This window comes from Pteronotus mesoamericanus, unplaced genomic scaffold (genome assembly GCF_021234165.1).
Source record: "Pteronotus mesoamericanus isolate MK-2021 breed Mesoamerican mustached bat unplaced genomic scaffold, CSHL_Meso_final contig_50, whole genome shotgun sequence".
NCBI lineage: Eukaryota > Metazoa > Chordata > Mammalia > Chiroptera > Mormoopidae > Pteronotus > Pteronotus mesoamericanus.
The window spans coordinates 16,701,005-16,726,160 of NW_026555186.1; the positions used below are offsets into that span (position 1 = coordinate 16,701,005).

At 39.3% G+C, this 25,156-nt stretch overlaps 2 protein-coding genes across 7 annotated transcripts in view; one reads left to right on the plus strand and one right to left on the minus strand.

The window, feature by feature from the left end:
- PDE4D (phosphodiesterase 4D) overlaps positions 1 to 25,156 on the minus strand; it is a 670,126-nt gene that overhangs the window by 36,529 nt on the left and 608,441 nt on the right. For 5 of the 6 annotated variants that reach the window (XM_054578374.1, XM_054578375.1, XM_054578377.1 and 2 more), the window contains one exon: positions 9,357 to 9,469. In XM_054578374.1, the coding sequence (XP_054434349.1) occupies positions 9,357 to 9,469 (113 nt within the window). Of the gene's footprint in view, positions 1 to 9,356; positions 9,470 to 9,555; positions 9,661 to 25,156 lie in introns of those variants that run through there. The other variant, XM_054578380.1, reaches the window with a different exon arrangement.
- Positions 18,110 to 18,448, plus strand: LOC129074563 (60S ribosomal protein L32-like). The gene has a single exon (XM_054578381.1). The coding sequence runs from the start codon at positions 18,110 to 18,112 to the stop codon at positions 18,446 to 18,448; it is 339 nt and encodes a 112-aa protein (XP_054434356.1).

Here is a 25,156-nt window from a genome sequence, read left to right on the forward strand (position 1 = left end):
GGAGGTTTCTAACTACACAGGTGGGCCTGGACAAGTTTTAGGCCTAACTTTCCAACTGAGTGTAGATGAATTACACAAATTATCGCTTCTGCCTCTTTAGTGCTGACACATAAGGCTTGGGGTCTGAGATGAATAATGGATTAAAGTAACAATGATGCTTTCAAATGCTGATCATGCTAAATATTACCAAAACTACCAAAAGAGTAGGCAGGAAGAGATTTTATTTCCATTTTGTTGATTTGTATTACTTCCACCCAAATGACATTAAAAAAATTGGGATAAATTTCTTTAATTCTTTGACCAAATGTTTAGTAATTCCCTTGCAAAAGGTCTGACGAACAGTAAAACTGAAACTATTAACCATAAAGGAAGAACTTTGATCTTCTAAGCCCTCTTAAGTAAAATTAACCTTACTTCCTAAGATTGATCAGTAATGATTCCGACAGCACTGAGAGCAGAAGCATCTAAAGCCACATTTCAAGGATTGCCGCAATACCATTCACACACTTCATCCAATATTTATTGAGCACCTACTCAACAAGGCCTTGTGTCTGATGTTAGTGAGGCTGGGGAAATAAGACTAATGACCTAATGTGCAACGTAATCAGCATAAAACAAATAAATAAATAATGTACTAACAGTTAAGAGACCTACACATAAAGTCCTGTAGAAGGTCAAAGGAGAAAGACATTCGCCCAATTAGGGGAAGCTTGGGAGGAAGACATGGAAGAAGATACAACAGAAAAGGCTTTATAGAGGAGGTAGCATTCCAGATAGGCCTTCTGATGGATGGTTGAGATTTAAAAATTTTTTACAGTTACAGAAAAATTGGGAAGATAAGTACAGAGTTTCCATATGGCCCACACCCCGCCTCACCTATTATTAACATCTTACAGTTAGTATGGCATGTTTGTCACAACTCTTGAACTAAACTGATACATTGTTATTAACTAACAGCTACACTTCATTCAGATTTCCTTAGTTTTTTTCCCCAATGTTCTCTTTATGTTCCAGGATCCCTCCCAGGACAGCATATGGCATTTAGTTATCTCCTTAGGTTCCTCTTGGCTATGATGGTTTCTCAGATTTTCTTTCTTTTTGATCTTGACAGTTTTGAGGAGTACTGGTCAGGTATTTTGTAGAATGTCCCTCAACTAGGAATTATCTGCTGTTTTTCTCATTAGAGTGGGGTTCTATGTTTTTGGGGTGCTATATTTTTTTAGGGAGGAAGACCACAGATGTAAAGTACCATTTTCATCTGATCATATCAACGGTACACACTGTGATACGACTTATCACTGTTGATATTAACTTTGATTACCTGGCTGAGTTAGTGTGTGCCTGTCAGGTTTCTCCTCTGAGGAGCACATGCCTGGGTTGTGGGCCAGATCCTCACTTGGGTCGTGTAAGGGGCAACCGTTCAATGTATCTCTTGCACATTGATATTTCGCTCTCTCTCTTTCTTCCTCCCGAGGTACTCTATCCCCTCCTTCCATATTGTGCTTTTTGGGAGGAAGTCAATATGCACAGCACACACTTAAGAAGTAGGTTTATGCTCTCCCTGAGGGTTGAGTGTCTACATAAATTATTTTGAATTCTTTTGCATAGGAGAGTTGCCTCTTCTTCTTGTTTAATTATTTATTTAACAAAGTATTTATCTCAATATGAACTCATGGATTTTTAAAATATTTTGAGTTATCATCCAATACTCGTTTATTTTCTTGACCAACTATTTCAAGCCCCGGTAACTGGAGCTCTTTCACAAGTTTGCTCTTGTGTCCCTTTGATATGTTCCCAGCCATGCGCAGCTTTGTTTGTTTGAGCACGTCCTTACTTTCAGGCACTACAACATGCTCCAGTCTCATTTCCTGTCCTGGTTCTAAAATCAGCAATTTCCTTAAGAACTCCTGATACCTCTGACTGGAGAATGGTATTAGAAACCGAGCTGAGGGTGCTAGGTATGTTCACTGCCACTGAGGTGTCATTACTTTAGGACCTCTCAGCTGACAGGGCAGGGAAGCATGTGTACATATACTAGATAGTTAAGATGTTGAGCGGTACAATGACATGCCATGTCCTTAATATACTTTTCTTAGCACTAAATATTAATAAGAGAATCTGCCTGGGTTACTTTGAGTCTCATTCGGAGGAATCACAGGGATACATTACATTTATGAAAATAACTAGCTAAACTATCCTCTGCTACTTTGTGAATTCCTCCTAGAAACAGCTCAGGGACTTTTGGATATTCTGATAAAACTGCAGGCCAGATTGATGGCTGGTTCTGTAATACTACACAAAGTAACAAAAGGTAAACTCCTTGAAAAGTCATTGATGGGAAGAAAAGTGAAAAATTCCAACAGTCCTCTTTGGTTAGTAGTATCATCATTAGGCCACTATTTCCTCTTAAAAGCTCATTGGAAGTGCAAGTATTAGAATGGCAAAGAAACCCCTTTTCCAGCTCTTCCCTCACAAAAGAAAAGACAGATGGTATTCCTTTATAGATAGAAATAAATGATTTGACATTACTGAGTGGCCACTAAGTTCCTGACTGTTTACACAATTTCCATCTTTTAATTCACTAAATTGTCACAATAACTATTTAACAGAAGAGAAAACTGAAGCACAGAAGGTAAGTTGTCCCATTTACATCTAATGAAAGGCAGAGAGTGAATCCAACCCAGGTAGTCTGGCAAGAGAAAGGTGCTCTAAATCCATAGACCGTTCTACCTGAGGAAGGAATGTCTAATGAATGAAATATTTCTGATGATAAAATTTGGCATTTTCTCCTCCAGTGGGGAGATCCCATTCGTGGCAGAGAAGGAAAACCATAGGCTGTTTAAAACAAATTTTTCTAATCAAAAATGACTCACAAAATTGCTCTTGCTGACAATTTAGAATCATGTATCCAAATGTATGCCCAGTGTCTGTGAGCGGTAGGCAAAATGCTTTAAGGTGGTGTACATGAGCATTTTCTCATTTTGTTACATACTCAATTTTAATGTATAATAGAAAAAAAGATATAACTAGGACTTCAAGTCCATGATTTTATGGATATTTTTGCTTAAGATGAGGCTTTTGGGTGGGTATTTACAATAAAAAATGCTTTAGATAAAAACATTCAACATGTAGCGATTATGAATGAACAAAAAGTCTGAGCAACACTAATTTAGACCATTATTTATTACAGAATATAACGGTCATGTTTTTCTCCTCAGAAATATTATTTTCCTCACACTGCAAGGAGGATATGGCACATGGTTTTCTTAATGTCTGTTTAAAAATATACTCTAGACATTGAATAACTTACACACAATTTATTGAGCACCTAGTATGTGCTGGGTACCAAAATGAACTTTGTGTACATTACTCTAATGCTCTCAACAACTTCAATTTTATTTTCCTCTTTTATTATCCCCATTTATAAATGCAAAAATTGAGATTCAGAGAAGTGAGGCATGTTGTCCAAAATATTTGGTAGGAAGTAGCAGAGCTGGACTATGAAACCAAGTTTACGTGACCAAAAACACCTATGTTCTTTCCACTCTACGAAGCTGCCGCCAGCATCACCGGAGCACACGGCAGGCCAGGGGGTAAGCGTCATTCGTCCTCAGAGTCCACAAAGTAGAGCAAAGCAGTAACGAGCCCAGAGTACTAAACACAAATAACAAAAAATACTACATTTAAGATAAAGGGTTCTCCCTAACTGTAAAGGATGATCAACCTGTTATTATCCAATTTAACTAATTTCTTAATGAACAGAGCAGAACTGTTTGTTGTTTAATCAATATCAAGGATCACTCCCCAGCCTTGTTAGAATGCATAAAAGAAAACATCTTGAAAGGTCTTTTAAAACTGGTGTGAATATTAAAATAAAAGGCTACGCATCTCTCTATTTCCTAGAAAGATCACAGACTAGTAGAGCCAATTACACTATCACAACAAGGAGCCGGAGCCGGGCGCAGCAACACCCCCAGCAGAGCCACAGAATAAGCCCCAGCTGTTTGCGCTTTTAAAGCGTTGTTCTCCTGAAAAGGGGGAAATCAGATTCTACATATTTTATGGACTAACTATAAATCGTAACATTTATAGCATTTCACATCTGCCAGATATGTGTATCTTGAATTTATGTGATATCGGAAATCTTCTTAAACGGAATAAACACTTTATTTATCATTCTTGTTAATTGGAAAAGAAAGTTTGTTTAATCTATCCATAATATTGGGAAAAGTACTATTTTATCTTGGCTAAGTCTTTTGTTTTAAAAATTTCAAAAGAAAATAAACCCCCAAACACCCCAAAAAACAAAAAAAAGGGACATAGTTCATAACACTTTGAGAAGTGACCTCTATTCTATCCTGCAATTAAATCAAAATGTAATAAATGGAGAGCAATTTCCTTAATAATGACTAATTTTTTTAATCAAAATATTAGAAGTTTTTGATAATTAAATGTTAGAGATATTTAAGTTTACTGCTACAAAATATGGATTGATACATGTACTGAGTTGAAGGTAATAGAGAAGACTTAAGATTTGTTTTATTCCATAGTGTTTTATTAAAGTCAAGGGCTTTACTATTCAATGAAACAGAAAATTTCTGTTAAAAGTGGTTCCATCTTTCTATTATTACTTAAAATAAAACAAAGTATTTTTTCCTACGTTAATCATAAACAAGCATTCCCAATCTTTCATAATAACTATGGCACACATGTGAACTATATTAACCTTTGCCAAGTCTACTTTTATAAGTAAATGAAAATGCAGATAGCAAATTCAAAACATCAGCAAGTCGAGTTTCTATAGTTAAAGGAAATACCTTCTTTTAAAATTTAAAGTTTTTCTTTAGGCATCTTTATTAATTCTTAACAATTCTCTTATGACTATGTCAATAAATTTCAATATTTTGATGTAGAAAATGATCATTACTTGCTATTTGTTCCTCAGCTTCCTTCTTAGAAAAAATTAAACATTTCTTTCTGTTCTGTTATATTCATGTAATGCTGAAATATCTTAAGATTTAGCTACTTCTATGAACATCCTATATTCGTTCCACTACCTCTCTTTTCCAGAAGAAAATGTATCAACATCACAGAAAGCTCTAGTACATGGGCGTTATATATGCACTGACTATTAAAAAGCAGCAGGGGGAGCAGACAATGAAAACACTAAGAAAAATCTCCCCAGAAAAGCAATTTAATTTACAGGCAACAGAAACATGATAGGGATATTGCTTAAAAAACAAATAGACAAAATAAGTTCCATAAAGAAGCAATGACCACATTTGCAAAGTTGGCCTATATACAATACATCTGGAACGAACTAAAGACAAAAGTCTCTCAGAAGGATGCTTGAATGCTAATTTCAAGACAGATTTTTAGCTTGAAACACAGGAGCTTCCAGCAATGGTAAGACAAAGAATTGCCCCAAAATTAGGAGGAAAAAAATGTTTTACAGTGTATATTCTGATGGAAAATAAAAATGATTTTGTTTCCTCCTTCAAACATTACTGCATTTACACAAGTAGATAAAGTTATATGGTTCTGTGGCATAATCCTTGAAAACCCTGAGGCATAGACTCTGTGCCTGCCCTCCTTGAATCCTCAACTGACTTTCCATAAGAGAAGGTAACGAAAAACCGTCAAACTGCTCTGCATTATAAACACCTAAAAGGATATTTTAGGTTTGCAAAATCTGTACAAAAGGATGGAAATGTGTCCACCAATCCCAGATTATGTTTCACATATTCTACAAATTAATAGGAACTGTGTTTTAAGTTTTAGAGGGGAAAAAAAAGTACCTGGCTCTTGTGTCTGGAATTCTGTAACTGGAATTTAAGAAAAGACTTAACTTCTAATTAGAACTTCAAAATGTGTATGTGTTTATATTATACCAAAAATCAGTAAATATAATTTAAGTACTTTTATAATATAGAAATACACATTAAAGACAGCTATTTACTAATTACGTTAAGAAAATCCATGAAACTTAAAATGCCGAGCATAAATTACAACTGAATGATTAAAAAAGAAAATATTTAAGCCAAGTAAGAAACCAGTGAAGTTTGGCCTGAACCTCAAATAATAATACCAACAACAGGTATTGTGCCTACTTTGTCAGGCACTATTTATTAGTTAGCTATTTTATTCCTTCAAACTCCTGCCTTGACCTTTCAAAATAGATACTGTGTCCATCTTATGCTAAGGAACTTGAAAGTAAAAAAGTTTGTCTAATCTCTAATGTAGCTCAGCTAGCAAGGAACAAAATCGTGATTCAACTTCCAGGTCTGTTCGTCCCCAAAGCTTTGAGGCCTCACCAAAATCTCCCTCAACTGTAGCAATGAGGCTCCAAAGGAAACCTGTACAAATTTCATGCAGATTAATGTGTTTTTGTGGGCAAATGTAGTAGATTTAACTACTCAAATTAAATGCCATCTGGAGCCTCTTACTCTACTTGGTACAAGCATCCTATATGCATTATTGCCAACTTTGGCCTTGGGCAAGAATTCAATAATTTTCCTATCTCAATACCATCAATAAACATTATGCACATTACAGTACCATTCAAGAAATATGGCTAGTTGTTTCTAAAGCATCATTTAAAAGCTGCTAATAATTTAGATTCTTTTCATCAAGGTTTTCAAAAATATTATGAAAAATCTGTTAACCCAATTTGCTAAATGGGTTTGAAGAATCAACTTCCTTCTTGATACTCAAATCCATCTTCATAATAATCTCCAGAGATACAGTGATTATGTGTATAGTCCTCTGTATAATCATTTACAAATCCTGATCCTTACTAGTATTTTTATTGTTATTTTAATCTATTAGAATGAATTTTAAAAAAAACGTCAAGGGAAGAAAACAGAGGAAGATATCAGGACTTTTCATTCTATTTTCCTTTTTATTGAATTTAATGGGGTCATGACTTTTCAAAGGCAAAGAGAAAATAACCTGAAAACATTGGTTGGTTCAAACAAGTACATGTTAAAAGAATGGATAGTAATAATAAAAAATAACCCAAAGCTGTGTTTCAGACTTCCTCATTCATACTCCAGAGATATCAGGCAACCTAGTGGACGCGTGATACAAGCTGTCACAATTCCAGTTCAGACTTAGGTTCACTCACGGGGACCTTCACATCAGCTGCTCCCACTCAGCTTACAGCTCACGTAGATGTGACTTATTCGTGCTCTTGTTATCAAGCAGAAGGGTCACTTTACAACCTTTACCAAGAGCTTTTTTCCTTCCTTTTATGCTAATCTGTTTTCATCTATAAAAAGTCACATGAGTTTAGCACTCATTTAGAAATGAATGGGTTAAAACAATGGATGGCTTAGACATTAAAAGTTTAAGCAACAGCTTCATCTGAGTTAAAGCTTTTTAATATTAAAAATAAGTACACTGCCAGTAATTATTCAACTATAAGACATACTGCTAGTATGACTACATTTTGGAAAAGTCTTTTCTCACTTAACCTAGATTGCACTTCAGTCAAATACACTCACCTCCCATACTAAACCTGTAAGTTGACATAAAGTCTACTTTAGGGTCCTTCAGAGTGAAGGTTAAAAAAAAACAAACCCTGTCTTATGTGGTGCCTTTAAAAGAAAGGAATCATTTTGAGCAATTATGGTGACCTACAGTTTTTTTTTATCTTAAAATGTAGATAAGTTAATTACTTGACAGTTGCCATGTATTGTATTATTATTCAATTTCATGTTAATTTTTAAATTAAAAGATAGGTTTCGTCATTAAGAGTATGGATTTTGGGGGAAAGTAGTTGTAGCTGCTCAGGTTCATTTTGCTGAAACAGTACAGTCAAATCATCTTGAAAACATAAGCAGATGCTTGCACATCTCTAGGTGCCTTCAAGTTCTGCTTTCTTTTACTACACAGAATTAACCAGAGAAAAGAATTAAGAACTCAGGCCCATTGCAGAATGATCCCATTCAGCAGGTAGAACAATGGAGATACTCAGTTTATGTCTACTGTGATTATGAATCAAATTATGAAATGATTTATATTTTATAAATTTAATAAGTGAACTAAGAATTTGTTAGTCAGAAGAGAACAATAGCACCTAATACCACATCAGGGAGTAGGAGAGCAATAACCAATCATTTTGATGAGGCCCCATACCAGACTTACATATGGGGGCCCAAATGACAAAATAAAATTCAGATTTGATCACTAGTGTTCCTATGAGTAGGTCAGAGTGCTGATGGGTAGGTTAGTGCCTGCAGACCGTGACTGCAGAGTCCCTTAATTTATCTGAAGGTAATGTTTCACTTAAAAACAATGCTGTCTACAGATAAGACAAGTGGCTGATACACAATGGCATTTTTAAAAACTGCATGAGTAAAAAACAGGTGGGATAAAAACTACAGTAAACTAAAGATAAAAAGGATCAGTCTTTGAAAAATATGTGCACATAAACAGTAAAATGGTATAACCTCACCGACCTTGTAAACAGGTAGCCAAAAATTAAGTATCTTTAAGAGGCAATTGCTACTAATTGACACAGAGCTACTAGTCCTTACTGGCTGAATCCTTCAGCCATTTGCATCCAACATGGGTATGTCTTCTTTCCTATTTCCTCAGTCAAGACTCAGAAAAACGTACATAATCAATTATTTCCTTACACAACTAAAAACAAAAAACAGGAATTCCAAAAAATACAGCAAAACAGATAACACCCTATTTGCTTTACAGCTGTGTCAGGCTGAAGGTTACTCGTCAGCACTCTGGCATATATGGCACCAATGCCCTCAGTGGAGCATCCAAGACTCAAAAGAACAAAGGTAAAGATCACAATGAATTTTCTAACTTTGCTGACGTTTCCACTGGACAGGCTTGGCCAAGTGAACATACAAAGGCTCAATTTTTACAGGATACCCTGACACCTAGATAGATGAGGGCTAAGGTTCCAAGTTCAGTTTGAATGAGGGTAGGTGGTGACACCCAAGACATTGCCTTGACCTCCAGCAACTCTTCTTTCCAACTGGGAATCCCAGGAACACCCTTAAACATGCAATGCCAATGGACTGGACTGGATTTCTGCTGCAAGGGCAAAGTGTCACTTTGCCACCTCCCCAAAACCACTGTGCCCTGGAGGTACCGTAATCAAACTATGTCAAAGCTACTTTTGCAAAATGTTCAATTTATCTGGGGTGAGTGGAGGGCAGAGGGAAGGCACAGAATCAGGAACCTCCCTCGGAGGGAGCAGAATCGCCAACATGCGCTAAGTGTGACCAATCTCTATGGATTTCCCGGGTCCACGGGGGCTGGTGGCTTCACCAGCGTGGGAGTCAACAGCCTAGGGGCCGCGGTGAGAGCAGAGCAGAGCAGGGGCTTACCTTGTTGGAGGCCATCTCACTGACAGAGTGCCTGGTCTGCAGGGTCTCTAGCTGGTCCAGACACCAGTCCAGCTCCTCCAGGGTCTCGCTGGCCAGTTTCTGGTAAGCCTCCTCTGCGAAGAGATAGGGAAAGGGGGACTCAGTTCTCAAGCGCTTCACGGGGCTGCCAGCGAGTTCAAAGGGGGCCATCCTGCCGTACCCCGCCATGCTGGGATGCCCGGTGCCCGCACATGAGGGCTGCTCCTTCATATTGCCGAGCCAGGCACCGCGAGGGGGGCCGAGGCTCTGCTAGCGGGGCAGCCGGCCTCGGGAAAGCACGGTCTCTCCAGCTTGGCGTTTTAGTTCAGCGTCCAGGGAGGGCGCGCAAAGTGCGGCAAGCCAACTTTTACACGGAGACACGGACAAAAAAGACACGATGCGACTTTGAGACGGTGCGGCGGGCTAGAGTCCTAGTCCTTGAGGATGACGAAGGGGGAGGGGCGTGCAGCCTCGGAGCCCGCCCCGCGGAGGGAGCGTCTGGTCCACCGCCCGAGCTCCCAGGTGGCCGGCCCCGAGCCGCGTCTCCGCGCCCGCCCCGCCTGCTGAGCCTTCACTCAAAGCGAATGAATCAGCCGCGGCCGGGTGCGCGGCCACCACGTTTCCTGTTTTCTTTCTCAACTCCTCGGGCGGCGGGCGCAGCGCCGCTCCATCGCCGCGGCTTTCCGGGAACACTCCCCTTCACGCCCCTCTCTGCCCTCGGCGTGCCTGGCCCCTCCACAACTCCTTTACAAAAAGATTCCGAATTGCCAAAGCCTGCCCCGGCCCCCCGCCGAGTCCCTTCCCGCAGCCTCTGCCCCAGCCGCCCCGCCGCCTCTCCGAGGCATCACTCCGCTCAGCCAGGCGCCGCTCGCTTTGAAGCCAAGCCGGAGAGGCGCGGTGCGAGCGAGTGTGACTATGGGGCTGTTGTGGGTCTGGGCGAGGGGAGCGGCGGAAAACCCGGCGTGGAGCGTCCGCTGCCCGCCCGCCGCTCCGGGTCGCGCCTGCCGCGGGGCTCCAGCGGGCCCCGGCGCGCACGCGCGGCCGCGCACCTGCCCCAAGGGGACTCCCAGCGCCCCGCGGAGCCGCTGAGCCTCCCCGGTCGCTGGCATTGCCAGAGGCTTGTCTCCACGACTGGCTGCTTTCCGGGAGGTTTCGCGGGAGGGCCCAACGGGCTGCACAAACAAGGTTATTTAGGACCCACGCAACCGTTTCTGGGGGTTGGGGTTTTAGGGCTTTAGAGCCTTCTTTTGAGGGTTTAGGATTTACCTATTTCAAGGGGGACAGGGTGGTTGTGGGAATAAAAGCATTTCTATTAAGACTAGACTCTTTCAGTACCCAGTCCTTGCTAAATACCAGACTAAATCTGGGGGTGGGCATAAACAAGCAAACAAAAACATGCAATGTTGTGAGTCGGAACTCTAGAAGTCTCAGATTTGATCATGTGTTGTAATGCATATTCAGAATGGTCTAAGAAGTTTTCTTGAAGCAACAGCAATGTGAATGCATCACATGGTGTGGGCAAGTAACACAAGCCCCGCATACGTGCTCCAGTCGTCTGTGGAATTGCAAATCAGAGACCAGGATGGTCTTGTGATGCCAAGGGAAAAAGTCTGGAAGGGTTTTTTTATTCACCACGCACAGAATAAACTACAAACGTGAGAAAATGAAAAGATCATATCCAAAGGCTTCATATGAAAGCCGGTTTTATTTACAAAAGCTGACCCTGGGGACCATGGGCACTCTCTGTAAGCAGATCAATTGCAGAGAACTTCACTACATTAGCATGTGGATGAGCAAACCTCTTAGAGGGGGAAAAATCCAAACTCCCAAGAGTCCACCTTATAAAGCTTTGTTATTTTCAATTAGAAAGAACACATTGAAAGCTTACATGAAGTTGCTGAGATGGTTTTTGTTTGTTTTGGAATCTACAGGTATTAAAGGAGAAGAAATTCTGCCCTTGAAATTTAGGTTCTATAAATGATTAGTGGCACATCAAAAGGATTTCATGGACTGAATCTCAGCCTCTTGGGATTTTCCCAATAGGTTTCTATACAACATTTGTAAAAGTCAGAATAACTTTCCAGGTGTATGTTACATGTACCACGTGGCTCATTGATATCAACAATTCTTGAACTGTTGCTATTCACTTAGATTAGAGACCTCTAGGTTAAAATTTGCCTCTTTCATTATACTGGGTTCCCCCCTGCCCTGCTCGCACCACCAAATCTCTGTAACTATGTACTTGAGGTGAACAAACAACTGCCTAAACATTGCCACGTGAGTTATAAAGTGTAAGACTGGAGCTTTTATCCCTAACAAAAGGAACAACCTTGATAATTTTAAATAGTAAGTATATTTTATCTGTATAGCTTTGCCCTGATTAAAAGAGCATAAAAATATAACATGCTTGTTATAAAAATTGAAACACTACACAGAGATGTAATGTAGAAAGTCCCTTGCAATCCCATAGCCTTAAGGGCATAAACAAGAATTAAGCCTATGACCATAACGCATTTTCATTGTACTTCATATCTTCTAGCTGTAAGCAGAGCAGTATCTGCTTGTGATGGTAGTACATCAGCCGTGTGGTTTTGTTTTGCTTTTGCCATCTCTCTACTGTATAAAACAGGGATATAGGACATTTTAAGAAACTGACTTATTTTGGGTCATTCGTCCATCATTCGCACATCCAATGGGTTTAGGATGCAAAACCATTGCGTCTAGGATTTTTTTCACTGTGCTCTTTCCAGTCACTGGTTACATCAGAAGCCCGGAATCCCCTCTCCACATGGCTAAGACTTAGCTTTTCATGCTCCTCTGCCCTGAACTCCAATTCTTCCAAAGTCTGAGGTAAATAATCCCCTCCCATCTTCACCAAAGCTTTTCAGAAATGCCGGCCTTGCGTCTAACAGGATGGGGCACCATATATTATACTTCAGTGTTTATTTTTTAATTGTAATAGAAATGTAATTCAGGAAAGCTCCAATGCTTCAAAACATTATGCACTTAAAGACAAGATTCATTCTTAAGAAGGCAGTACAGGGATAAGAGGGACAATTTATTTCAGAAGATCTACTTTATGTCCAAACAGATAAGCTATTTAACAATCAACATTTGAGTGCAATCACAATGTGGTATGTAGATGTATTTTCAGTCCTAACATTTTCTGCATGTACAGTATAAATCTGGAGGATGAAAAAAATGAATACAGCATATCTACTTATCAATAAGTAAGAAAATAATTACTCATAACAGAGTAAAGAATGGTTTGTTGAAAAAAAAACTTCTCAAATAAAGAATTATTGTTGATATTAGCTTAGAGCTAATACTACTTTTTCCAAATTCCTAGGTTTATAGGCAATATGGCTAACCACAGTTTTTCAGGATCATTATTAAAGCTTAACTTTTAGGAATTTTAACCCCAAATGTTCTAAGAACATTTCAAGCCTACTAAAAAACCTCTGTGTGGAATTGTCAGCTATCTTACAGGAAACTGAATCACCACACTAAACAACACACGTAAATATCATCAACAGCAGGACAAAAGCAGTGAGTTCACGTAATTTTGGATTTTACCCAAAACACAAACTGTATTCATGAATAAAATACTTCTCTCCCCAGAGAGTAATATTCACTGTTGCACTACCTGAAAATGTATGAAAAATCTTCTATTTAACTGTCCCAAATCTTGCTAAATCAAGGAACTACAGGGAGAAAAACTCCCAATCAACACTGTTGATGAAATTCCATAAAAGTTAGGAGAGAGTTATCAAACAGCAACTAAGAAATATCTTGAGCCTTTGGAAGTCCCATCCCACGGAGGCACTGGTTTTCTTCAAGGCACCCTTGAACTAAGTAACACCCGTGGTTTTACCCAGGATCTTCTGCGAACAAACAGTTCTCAATTCTTGCAGGCCAGCGCTTGGCTTCCGTCACTGTGATGTGATCAAGGGTTCCCCTGACACATGGCCTGAAATGGTGCCAAGGGCTCCAGGAGAAGATGCTGAAGCAGCAGCTTCCCTTCGCAAAGACAAAAAGTAATCACCTCAGAGCCACAGCAGTTAGCTAGGGGTTGAGGTCGTTCTCTTGTGAAATGTTTAGCAATTACTCTTACCCACAACTTAAGCAATGTTGACCATTGAAGTAAAAGGATCTACACGACGTGATGTGTAACTGTGTGAATGTTGGTTTCTGCGCTAACACTTGAGTGACTAAAGGTCTGTATAAGTTTGTCATAATTTCTAGATAGACCTATTGGTATAAATGAAGAGAACAGGTCAAAAAAAATCACTTAATATGAACACCATTTGCTTATACTTACTTAAAAATAAATATAACAGTTGATTTAGATTTTTCTTAAAATTAAAAAACAAAAACAAAAACCCACTAAACAACTCCTAAGAGCAAACACTTATATATCTTCCTAACCAATTCCAACTTCTTCCCTCCTAATTCTTACCAAAATTTCTTCTTTGTTCCTAAGGATACAGTCAATGGAGTCAACTGCGTCTGAAGTAGGCAGAACTGGAGAAAAATGATTGATATTCCACCATGTATTGCTTCAAGCTAGTCACTCCCTGAGTTCAGTACAGTAGAAGGTCTGGGCAGGCTAGCTCTAACTTTTGCTGACATTTTTTTCCTTCTGTGCATTTTATCTGATGGGAAATACATGAAGGAGTTGGATTTGCTTTCAGTGTGTATATGTAACAGGTTTAAGCAGAGCTTGCCAGTGGCAAGCTGCTCTCATGTCCAAGTGTATTCCTGGCATCAAAGTTCTGTTTTGAAATATTTTAAAATCTTATGAAACATATAAAATTTCACTTCGTACTTCAAAAACCCTCCAAAGGGAAGATGTGCGTAATTTTGTGAGGTTTTTTCCCTTTAATCTTCTCACTATCTATGATTTTTTTTCTAGTGCTCTGCCTAAGGCTCTAGTAGAACTTTAAAAAATGCAATACATACAAGATTGGGTTTCAGTGACTTCTAGTACCATCAGTAAGTCACCTTCTAGTAGCATCAGTACTTTATTTAGCACTAACTATGTGTCATGTACTTAATAGAGTCTGTAAAAACAAGATGATTAAAAGAGCATGTCCCTTACTCAAGGAAACCCTAAAGTCCAGTAGTGGAGTGAATTTCAGCGTGCTATATATTCTGAAAGGAAGAAACACAAAGGCTATGGGAGAAAAAGAGAGCTATTTACGTCAGACTGGGACCGAGGTAGACTGGGACAAGGCTGAATCCTAAAGAATGAAACAGGAGATAAGAGGGTGAGAAGGATTTTTAAGAAAAAAACAACATGAGCAAACATATGGGCCTATATTCAATAACATGTGTGTGCATGTCTTTGTGGAGAAAGGAACTACCATGAACAGGGCCTTACTTAGGAGGAAAGAGGCTGGAGAAATCCACAGACACTGGCCATGGAAGTCTCATCAGGCATCTGCAGGTAGGGACTTTGGACCAAACCTTCAAGAGTAGGAACCACTGAGTGATTCAAAGTACTGTGTGATATGGGATCTGATCTTATTTACATGGAAAAATTCTAGAGCTCTGTAATAAATGGGATTGAAGTAGGCAAGGCTAAAGTCAATGAGACCATTATCTTTGGCCATACTATTGGTAGAATAAAATTAATAATTTACAGAACATTTGTTTTTCTGATGTTAATTCTTATCTAAGACAATTTCAGAATTAAAATTCTACATAGGCATACAATCACAGGATATGTCAGACATGAACAGAAAAGGACTTCCCAGTGTGACTTGTGAGGGGACAGACTTCTTGCTCTTAAAAACTACAGCCTTCTAACTACTGAAATTTTAATCTTACTGTATTTGTCATAACTGTTTTCACCAGATATTCTTTTAAGGAGAGCCTGCCTACAAGAAAGTATTTGATAAAGCTATGCAAAAAGAAGGCAAAACTTTAAGAAGCCCTGGTTTGGGTCGAACTAACCTGTGATCCTTCAGAGGAGAGGGCACGAACATGCTAGTTGCTTCAGGAGTATGTGCGTGTGTGTATAAGGAGTCAACTTGGTCTACAGGGTAATCCACCCTATACTGTACTTTGCCATGTATAATGCACACTTTTATGCCCAAATTTTCGAGGGAAAAATAAGGCTGTGCATTATACATGGGTGGTACTAATTCTGTATCTATATAAACGTTTTTAATTCTTTTATTTATGCTTATGCATTATACTTTGCATAATGACATCCATATGCAAAATAATACCCTGGAATATGATAATTGGTTTTGTTTCTATATATAAGTAAATAAAAAGTTGAATTTGAAAATTAAAATGAAAGATTTTTTTTTCCTGATAGTTTGGGCCAAAAATGTGGGTACACATTATACATGGGAGCATATTATACATGGCAAAAATACAGTAAATCTCCCTTTCCCTCCAATTTTTAGTAAAGTTGCTGAAGGCATAAAATGCTCAGATAAAGAGATTTACTTTGTTTTGTTTTGTTTTAACCCAGTGAAGGGACTGAGCTCAAAGGCCAGACTGGCCTAAACTGAACTGTCAACCTAAACTGACACTGAGGAGGGGAGGCAAAGAAAAAGGAAAAAGCTTGAAAGCTTGTGGAACTCATTGTAAGAATAGGGAGGGCTTTGTCCAAGGAATTGGGGTTTGAGCCAAGTTTAGTCAGACGATTAAAGACGGAGACTACATATGACCCATGTTCTACTATAAGCAGCAATGTCCCTTGACTGAAACTGGAAGAGCAGAAGGAAGTTCCAATCTCTATTCTACTACATATAAGCCATAATTCCTGCCAAATCACCTAATCCTTCTTAAATCTTCATTTCTTCACCTGTAGATTAGGTACCATAAAAAGTACCTTGTAGATTATTGTAGTTTAAGAGAGAGACCATGAGTTAAATAACCTTGCATTGCTCCCCTAATAGATTCTTTTCCAGGTACTGCAATAGATGATGGAGTTTCACAATGAACAAAGTAGTTGAAAGCTCTTGTCTACTCTCAGGGTTTCCATTCTCCTGCTTATGATGATCTGCTTTTACTAAATGCCTGCTATGTGCTAGGTGTCGAGTATGCAAAAGGGAAGGAAAAACTTTGGGTTTCAAGAAGCTCATGGTCCAACAAGGAAGACAATTTTGAAATGGTATGTGTGTAACTGGTCCACTAAAACTAGGCAGTATGTATAGTAAGCACAAGGCAGAGAAAGGGGATGGGAGTGTGACCTACCACAGCCTGGGAGAGATCTGGGAAAGCTCTCTGAAAGAAGGCATGTCAGCCTCAAGTCTCCAAGGATGAATTAAACAGTTAAGTAAGTGAAGAGAAAGAGGAGACATCTGAGAAAGAGGGCAAACATGTGCCACTGCCAGTTGGAGAACACCTTACAAGGGTGTTTAAATAACTTTTTCCGCAAAAAGGCATTTACTACGTGAGAGGTTCCTTCCTCTCTCACAGGCTCTCAATCCGAAACCAATTACGATCTTCCTGTCATCATCATTGGGCTGCTAATATCAACCAGTTTTGGGCTGCATATGAGTGAAAAATCAATCACGCCAAGTCACTGTATGAAAAATATGTACAAGATATGTTGGTCAATGAAAGAATTCACTTACTGTGAATTAGCTGGGAGGATCATTCCAACATTTCCCAAAGAATGTTCAAATAAACATTATTCCTACAAGATTCTCCTTACCAAAAGAATTCTGTGGTCAAACAAGTTTGGAAAATGTTAAATATGTAGCTTCTTTGCAGTGATTTGTAACGGACAAAATCTAGAACTCCTACAGCAGAGACTATTTAATGTCATTTTACAAGTATTAATTACATAAATTTATTTGACATAAAATGCCTTTTTTTAAATACAGCTATGATCTCTTAATGCATATTTTTGAAAACTTTGTCCTATACCATGTTGGGTGGGTCCAATAACATAAACACAATTCTTGAGTTCTGTAGGTTCCCATTTATTCAAAATCCCCATAATTTCCCCTTCTCAGGCCTTTGTGTACTGTTGAGAATGGTCAGAAAGTAACCTTCCTCCTTCTGTTCCCTCCTTTCTTGCTCTTTCTCTTTTCCCCAGAAACACAGCTGTCAAAAAAAAAAAAAAAAAAAAAAAAAAAAGGAAAGAAAAAGAAAAAAGAAACCCCAACCCATACATATTTATTGAGCTTCTCTGATGTTGTGGTGACTTTGAAATAAAAGAATACAAAAAAAATCAGTAGCCTGGACCTGGGAAGGAACTTATAATATCCTGCTGAGAAAATCACACACATGACCAGCTGCTGCCTAGAGACAGTGTAAGGTGGCACAGAAATCATTCAGCTTGGGGGTGCTAGGGTAGAACAGAAAGAGGGGCAGCATGGACTGCAGTTAGGCATATAGGGTTCCAGGGAGAAGGTGAGCCTGGATGTACGTCTTTGACCCCAAAGCCTGTGATTTGAATGGCTGTGTGAGGAAGGAGTCAGCTGGCATTCTTTTCAGGTAGAAGAAATGTCTGGAGCCTGGAGAAGGGTTACATGTGTGGGCAGTAAATAGCCTGGATGGAGTAGACTCCTTAGAGGGAGGGGAAGGGAAATGGAATTGAATATTTAAATGGGTGGCTTTGAGCTAATGGGTATTGTGGGAATTGGGTAAGTGCACTGGTTGCCTAGGAGGAGACAATAAAGAGAGAAGGAGGGAGATGAACACTCCATTGCAGCTCTTTTTCTCAGCGCTGCCTACAGAGGTGGCAGCCATCTTTACACGGCACCATGGCTGCCCTCAGACCCCTTGTGAAACCCAAGACTGTCAAAAAGAGGACCAAGAAGTTCATCTGGCCCCAGTCAGACCTATATGTCAAAATTAGGTGGAATGGGTGGAAACGGAGAGGTGTTGACAATAGGGTACGCAAAAGATTCAAGGGCCAGATCTTGATGCTCAGTATAAGTTACGGGAGCAATGAGAAAACAAAGCCCATGCTGCTCAGTGGCTTTGGGAAGTTCCTGGTCCACAACGTCAAGGAGCTTAAAGTGCTGCTGATGTGCAACAAATCTTACTGTGCCAGGGTTGCGCACAACGTCTCCTCACAGAACTGCAAAGCCATTGTGTAAAGAGCAGTCCAGCCGCCCATCAAAGCCACCAATCCCAATGCCAGGCTGCACAGTGAGGAAAACGAATAGACAGATTGTGTACACATTGTATCTGTGTTAATAAAATCATAAAATTCTGCCAAAAAAAAAAAAGAGAGATTCCATTGCAGTTGTCCTGAGGCACAGCAAGTACTAAGCAGCATTCTCAAGTTATCCATTTTAGTAGCCTATTATGACAGTTACGAGCAATAGAAAGAGCAGGACACTGGGAACAGAGATCTAGGCTCAAATGCTGGCTCTGCAACTTAGCTACCATGTGTCAAATTTGGGTGAATTCCTTAACTTCTCTGTACCTCAGTTTTCTCTTTTTGTAAACAAGGCTAAAAATACATCCCACAGAAGACTGTTCCCCTCCAGGCCATTCTCCATATTTTATTTGAATTTTAAGACTAACTTTAATTTAAAAATCACATATCCACATGCCTGTTTTATTTTTGTTGGTTTCATTTCTACTTAAACACATGACTTGTTAAAAATTGTAAATATTTATCAAATCTGTTATATGGAATATATAACAGCTGACTTGAACAGCCATTTTATCTCCTCCCCATCTCTTCTTTTTTGGGGTGGAGCCTAGAATCCATTTATTTCCTTTCATACACTTGCACACTTCTCAGAAACTACATTTGCATCTAGTAAAACATGAAGTAGGACATGCAATACCCCTTTGCTTTTGGAACCTGGACTCACCCAGTTTGGAGCAAATGATCAGTTGCCCCAAGCCCTTGTTCCTCATGAAATACCAGCCTTCCCTTGCACAGACCCTCGCTCATATCTGGGCCCTGGGCAGCACTGGCCTGGGGTCAGCTATGGTGAAGCTGTCCCAGCCTGGCTCTGGGGGAGCCTCACCAGGGTTTCAAGGGATAGTCACATGAGGGTGAATGTGTCAGTCTTTAGATAATGTCTAGGCAAATCAGTTATGACTGCAAATTGAATAGTGCTTTTCTCCAGGGAGCGGAAAGTTATTAAAACAATTCTGTGCATATTTTTGATGCTATAGCAGTCAGCACCTGTGTTTCTATGAAAATTAACATAATTAGCAATAGTACTCATTGTACCTTCTACTTTAAACAATTTCATCTGCAGTTGTTTTATTAAGCAAGATGCATAAAGCATGCCATTCACAGTTTATTTCGTTCTTTTTTTTTATTGTTCAAATACCGTTGTCTCCACCTTCCTGCCATCATGTTCCCCTGTCCCCTCCCCCCACCTAGTTTCCCACTTTGGCTTTGTCCATGGGTCCTCCATACATGTTCCTTGACCTGACCCTTCCCTTCCCTTCCCTGCTCCCCCCTTCCCTCTTGGTTCTGTGGGTTTCTTTTTTCTTTCAATGTTGCTGGTTATATTTTCCTTGCTTGTTTGTTTTGTTGGTTAGGTTCCACTTATAGGTGAGATCATATTGTATTTGTCTTTCGCCCCCTGGATTATTTCACTTAGCATAATGCTTCCAGTTCCATCCATGCTGTTGCAAAGGGTAGTAGCTCGTTCTTTCTTTCTTTCTCTTTCTTTCTCTCTCTCTTCCTTCCTTCCTTCCTTTCTCTTTTTCTTTCTTTCTTTCTTTCTTTCTTTCTTTCTTTCTTTCTTTCTTTCTTTCTTTCTTTCTTTCTTTCTTTCTTTCTTTCTTTCTTTCTTTCTTTCTTCCTTCCTTCCTTCCTTCCTTCCTTTCTTTCTTTCTTTCCTTCCTTCCTTCCTTCCTACTTTCTTTTCCTTCCTTCCTACTTTCTTTTCCTTCCTTCCTTCCTCTCTCTCTCTTTCTTTCTTTCTTTCTGCTATGTACTATTACATTATGTAAATGTACCATAGTTTTTTGATCCACTCATTTACTGTTGGACACTTAGGCTGTTCCCAGCACTTGGCTATTGTAAATCGTGCTGCTGTGAGCACTGGGGTGCTTAGGTTCTTTTGAATTGGTGTTTTGGGATTCTTAGGGTATAACCCCAGTAGTGGAATTGCTGGGTCAAAAGGCAGTTCCGTTTTTAGCTTTTTGAGGAAATTCCAAACTGTTTTCTATAGTGGCTGCACCAGTCTGCATTCCTACCAACAGTGGACTAGGGGTTCCCTTTTCTCCACAGCCTCGCCAGCACCCGTTGTTTGTTGATCTGTTTATGATGGCCATTCTGACCGGTGTGAGGTGGTACCTCATGGTGGTTCTAATTTGCATTTCTCTGATGGCTAGTGATGCTGAGCATCCTTTCAAATGCCTCTGTGCCCTCTCTATCTCTTCCTTGGAGAAGTGTCTGTCCAGGTCCTTTGCCCATTTTTTAATTGGGTTGTCTGTCTTCTTGGAGTGGAGTCATGTGAGTTTTTTATATATTTTGGAGATCAAACCCTTATCTGATGTATCATTGGCAAATATATTTCCCATATGGTCAGTTTTCTTTTCATGTTACTGATGTGTTCTTTAGCCGTGCAGAAGCTTCCTATTTTGATGAAGTCCCACTGGTTTATTCTTTCCTTTATGCCCCTTGCTTTAGGGGACATATTGGTGAAAATATTGCTGCATGGGATATCCGAGAGTTTCCTGCCTATGTTCTCCTCTAGGACTTTTATGGTGTTGCAACTTATATTTAAGTCTTTTATCCATCTTGAGTTTATTTTTGTGTATGGTGTCAGTTGGTGGTCGAATTTCAATTTTTTGCATGTAGCTGTAATTCTTAAGATTAGCTTTTGAAAACATCCACAGAAATCTGGACACTTCTTGCCATGCCTTAAACTTGTAAACCCATTTTGAGTATTCCAGGTTTATGTTTAAATTAAAGCTTTTTGATGAGAAAAAAATTGCATAGCATTTTTCTTCCCATTGTCTAACCACATAATGACTATACATATTTTACATATATTTTTGTAAATCTCCAGGGTGCATTTACTATCTAGAATTATTTAATGTGTGAACATTTTGAATTAAGATCATTAGACATCAATATGAGTAGAATGCTTTTGACTTAAGACAAGTCTAAGATCCACTAAAATTAATTGTAATATGTCCTTGTGATGACTTTACACATATTTTAAACAGCATTACATATCTTAACTCTTGAAGGACAACTTTTAAGTCTAATGAATTTTGCTAATACCACTATGTTTAGTGTATCCACTATTTTACTGGAATTATTGTTTTTCATATTAATTTTTGTTGCAAAGCTAACCAAAAGAGAGGCTTCTGTATATTTAGGTCCACATTCTAATTTTGGTCTTTATATTTTGTTTTCATAACTTGTCCTTAGTGACCTAGCAACCATGAGTGCCCACCCATTCCTTTTTTTTTTTTTTTTGCATTTTTTAACATCTAACAAGCAAAAGTTATGTGAGACTTCAATTCCTGTGGAGACTTCCCTTTTCTTCCAAAGACCCACACTGCATCCATTGAGTCTGGGGAAAGGTTAAATGAGATGAAACTGTGGTTTTTGAACTTTTTTGATAGTGAGCCATAGTAAGAAATGTATTAGGTACTATGACAAGTATACTTGTTTAAAGTTGAAAATACAATGAATACTATTGTTGATTGTGCTCATTTTTATCCTTCATTTTGTTGATACAGTGTAACATGTTTATTAATTTGCAGATATTGTACCAATCTTGCATCCCCTGAATAAATCTCACATGATCACCTTTTTAATGTATTGCTGGATCTGGTTTGCTACTATTGTGCTGAGGATTTTAGCGTCTATGTTCATCAGGGATATTGGCCTATAATTTTCTTTTTTTGTAGTGTCTTTATCTGGTTTTGAAATTAAGATAATGCTGGCCCTGAAAAATGAACTTGGGAGTCTTTCCCAATCTTGAATTTTTTGGAATAAGGTGTTAGTTCTCTGAAACTTTGGTAAAATTCACCTGTGAAGCCATTCAGTCCACGATTTTTGTTTGTTGGGAGTTTGTTTTTTTTTAATTATCGCTTCAGTTTCACTGGTTGTAATCTGTGTGTCTAGATTTTCTGATCCTTCCTGATTCAGTTTCAGAAAAGTGCATGTTTTTAGGATATTATACATTTCCTGTGGATTGTCCAACTTGTTGACATATAGGTGTTCGTAGTGTTTTCTTAACAATCCTTTGTATTTCTGTGGTGTCAGCTGTTACTTCTTCATTTCTGATTTTATTTGAGTCCTCTCTCTTTTTTTCTTGGTGAGTCTGATTAAAAATTTGTCAATCCTGTTTATCTTTTCAAAGAACCAGCTGTTGGTCTCATTGATCTTTTGTATTGTTCTTTTAGATTCTATTTTGTTTATTTCTGCTCTCATCTTTACTAATTCCTTTCTTCTCACTTTGGGCTTCGTTTGTTGTTCTTTTTCTAGTCCTGTTAAGTGGAAAGTTAGATTGTTTTTTTTGAGATTTTTCCTGTTTCTTGTGGTAGGTCATTTTTGAAGAAGCGTGGGTACTGAGTCCTAGTATAAAAAATACCTACAGTACAGGAATGTTTTGATACCTGTATTTGTTTTAAAAGGTAGAGGGAGTCAACTCTTACTAACAACTCGTGTATATTATATATAATGGTCATGGCAAAATTTGTTTACAGTCTTTGTTTAACAAATAATGCATTTAATTTTAAGTGAAATCAATAAAAAGAATTATATAAAAAACTCTGCTACTTTCCTACTGCAAGGGAGAAGTAAGTAGAACACACAGATATATAAGGTATGAGCTGTTAAATATGCAGATATTTTGTAAATCAATCCTCCAAGCCTGTGTGAGTTGCCTCAGGGTGCTAGAGGCTTACCAGTTGAACGCATAAAGCAGGGTCACTCACTACAGTGTCTGTAAGAGCCAGACAGCTCATGTGAATGAATGATGTAGTTGATGTGGCACTGCTGGGGCAGTGGGTGGGGACTTCAGAGGGTACATGTGGGAATGCTGGACAACTGTTGCCAGATCTTCAGATATTTTAAAAGAATCCTCATATTTGGACATTCTGATGAAAATTTATGATTTTAAAATTGTGGCAACTAATTAAAAAGAGTTAAATATTTTTAGGACCAAGCAAAAAAGTTTATGACCCATCGTGGTCAGTTTGCACTCCCTCATATCAGCAGTCCTTAGCACAAGCGACAGAACCCTTCCTTCGAGCAGTGTTTCAGACAAGCCCTCAGGGACCTTACAAATTCAAGGTAGAGAAATTAAGTGTTTCTGGAATCTGGAATGCTAATGTGGTATCACTGAGAGACTATTTTATTTGGAGTCAAAAGACAGAGATTCCTTTCCTGATTCCAACGGTTACTCAGGAATGGCCTTGGCCAAATGATCTCAGCTGTCCACGGACCAACTGGACCCCTATGAAATGTCCTGTGAGGAACTTGGCCTGACCAAAAATATCTGACTCCAATGACCTAACAATTACTAATGACCCCACCAAATAGGGAGCACTGCTTTCCAAAGACTGCCATACATCCTAACCCTTTTATTGGCAAAGGAATAGGGAAAAATAAAATAAAAATTTCAATTTGGCCCTCATTTTTCTTTCTAGCTCTTAAAACTCTTACAAAAAGAATTACTGGAAATCCTAGCTGTTTTGTAGGGGTCTTTTCCTCTTCTACTCTCTCCTACATAACCTTATGTTCTCAAAGCACCTCTTGTACAATAATAATACCTCTCCTCACACAAGAGCATATTCTGGATTTTTAATGCCTATAGGTTTGCATCCAAACTTCATTTAGACTCCTGAGAGCCTTTCTAAAATCTACCTCATTGGACCCCTCTGTCCTCACCATCCCCAGTGGTTGATTCTACCTACACACCCCCATGTCTCGTCAGGAAGTCTCAGAGTCTCACCTCTGCATATCTAGTCATATTTGTCACTTGCTCATCCAGTCCTTCCTTCTTTCTTTCCATCTCTTCTGCTCCTACCTTTCACAGGTTACTTCCTTCACGCAAATGTTCCTTCAGGGAAAGTTTTGCATAGAAGCAGACAACAAGCTCTCCTTGTCCCCAGCAGGACAGTCTGGAATGGAGTGATCCTGAGATCACTCACAGAAGGGGCCACTCAGGAGGGAATTAAGGGCAGTGGGTTCTGGAGTTGGAGGGAATCCACATATTTTTGTCTGATTTAGTTCTACCAGGGGGTGAGTCCTTTCCACAAAGTTAGAGAACTAGACATTGTTACATGATCCATCCTTGTCCACTCAAACTTTGGTTCGGGTAACTACCAAATAAATACTCAATACCTGCTGTGGGGTAATCTGGCTCTACGAGAGGGGCTCAATTAAAGAGCTGAATCCAGAAGATCTCTGGCTTCAGGGGGCCCGCAGTCTAGAGGTTCTGATTAACAAATGTACAATGCAGTGATTTCAAAAGCAATGCCTGTGTGGAATGGGGGACACATGTGCAGGTCAGAACAGCTGTGAGGATCTAGCCAGGTTCCTGGAGAGGATGTCTACCACACTCCCCTCCATCTGGTAACTCATGAGTTTGCAAACGTGGCTGGGATGAAGGAAACAACGTGAGGACAACAGGGAGAGTGGGTCTGGTGGGTCAGAGGGGGCAAGAATCAGCTCATGGTACAGGGCTGTGCTTGCTTTGCAGGCACAGCAGGCAAAAAACAATGTTTTTCTTCAACTCCTTGAATTCGCTGCTGTGGAAGCCTAGGAGTGAGGGAGAAAAGGAGGCAGAGAACTACAACCTCTGGGGTGGGTGAAGGAGGAAAGAGTAGGCATGTGTCTCTAAAAGCACAGAAAATCAACC

Bases quoted from the DNA above. Each gene is read 5' to 3' on its own strand.
- LOC129074563 (XM_054578381.1), top strand. From the start codon at position 18,110: ATGGCTGCCCTCAGACCCCTTGTGAAACCCAAGACTGTCAAAAAGAGG.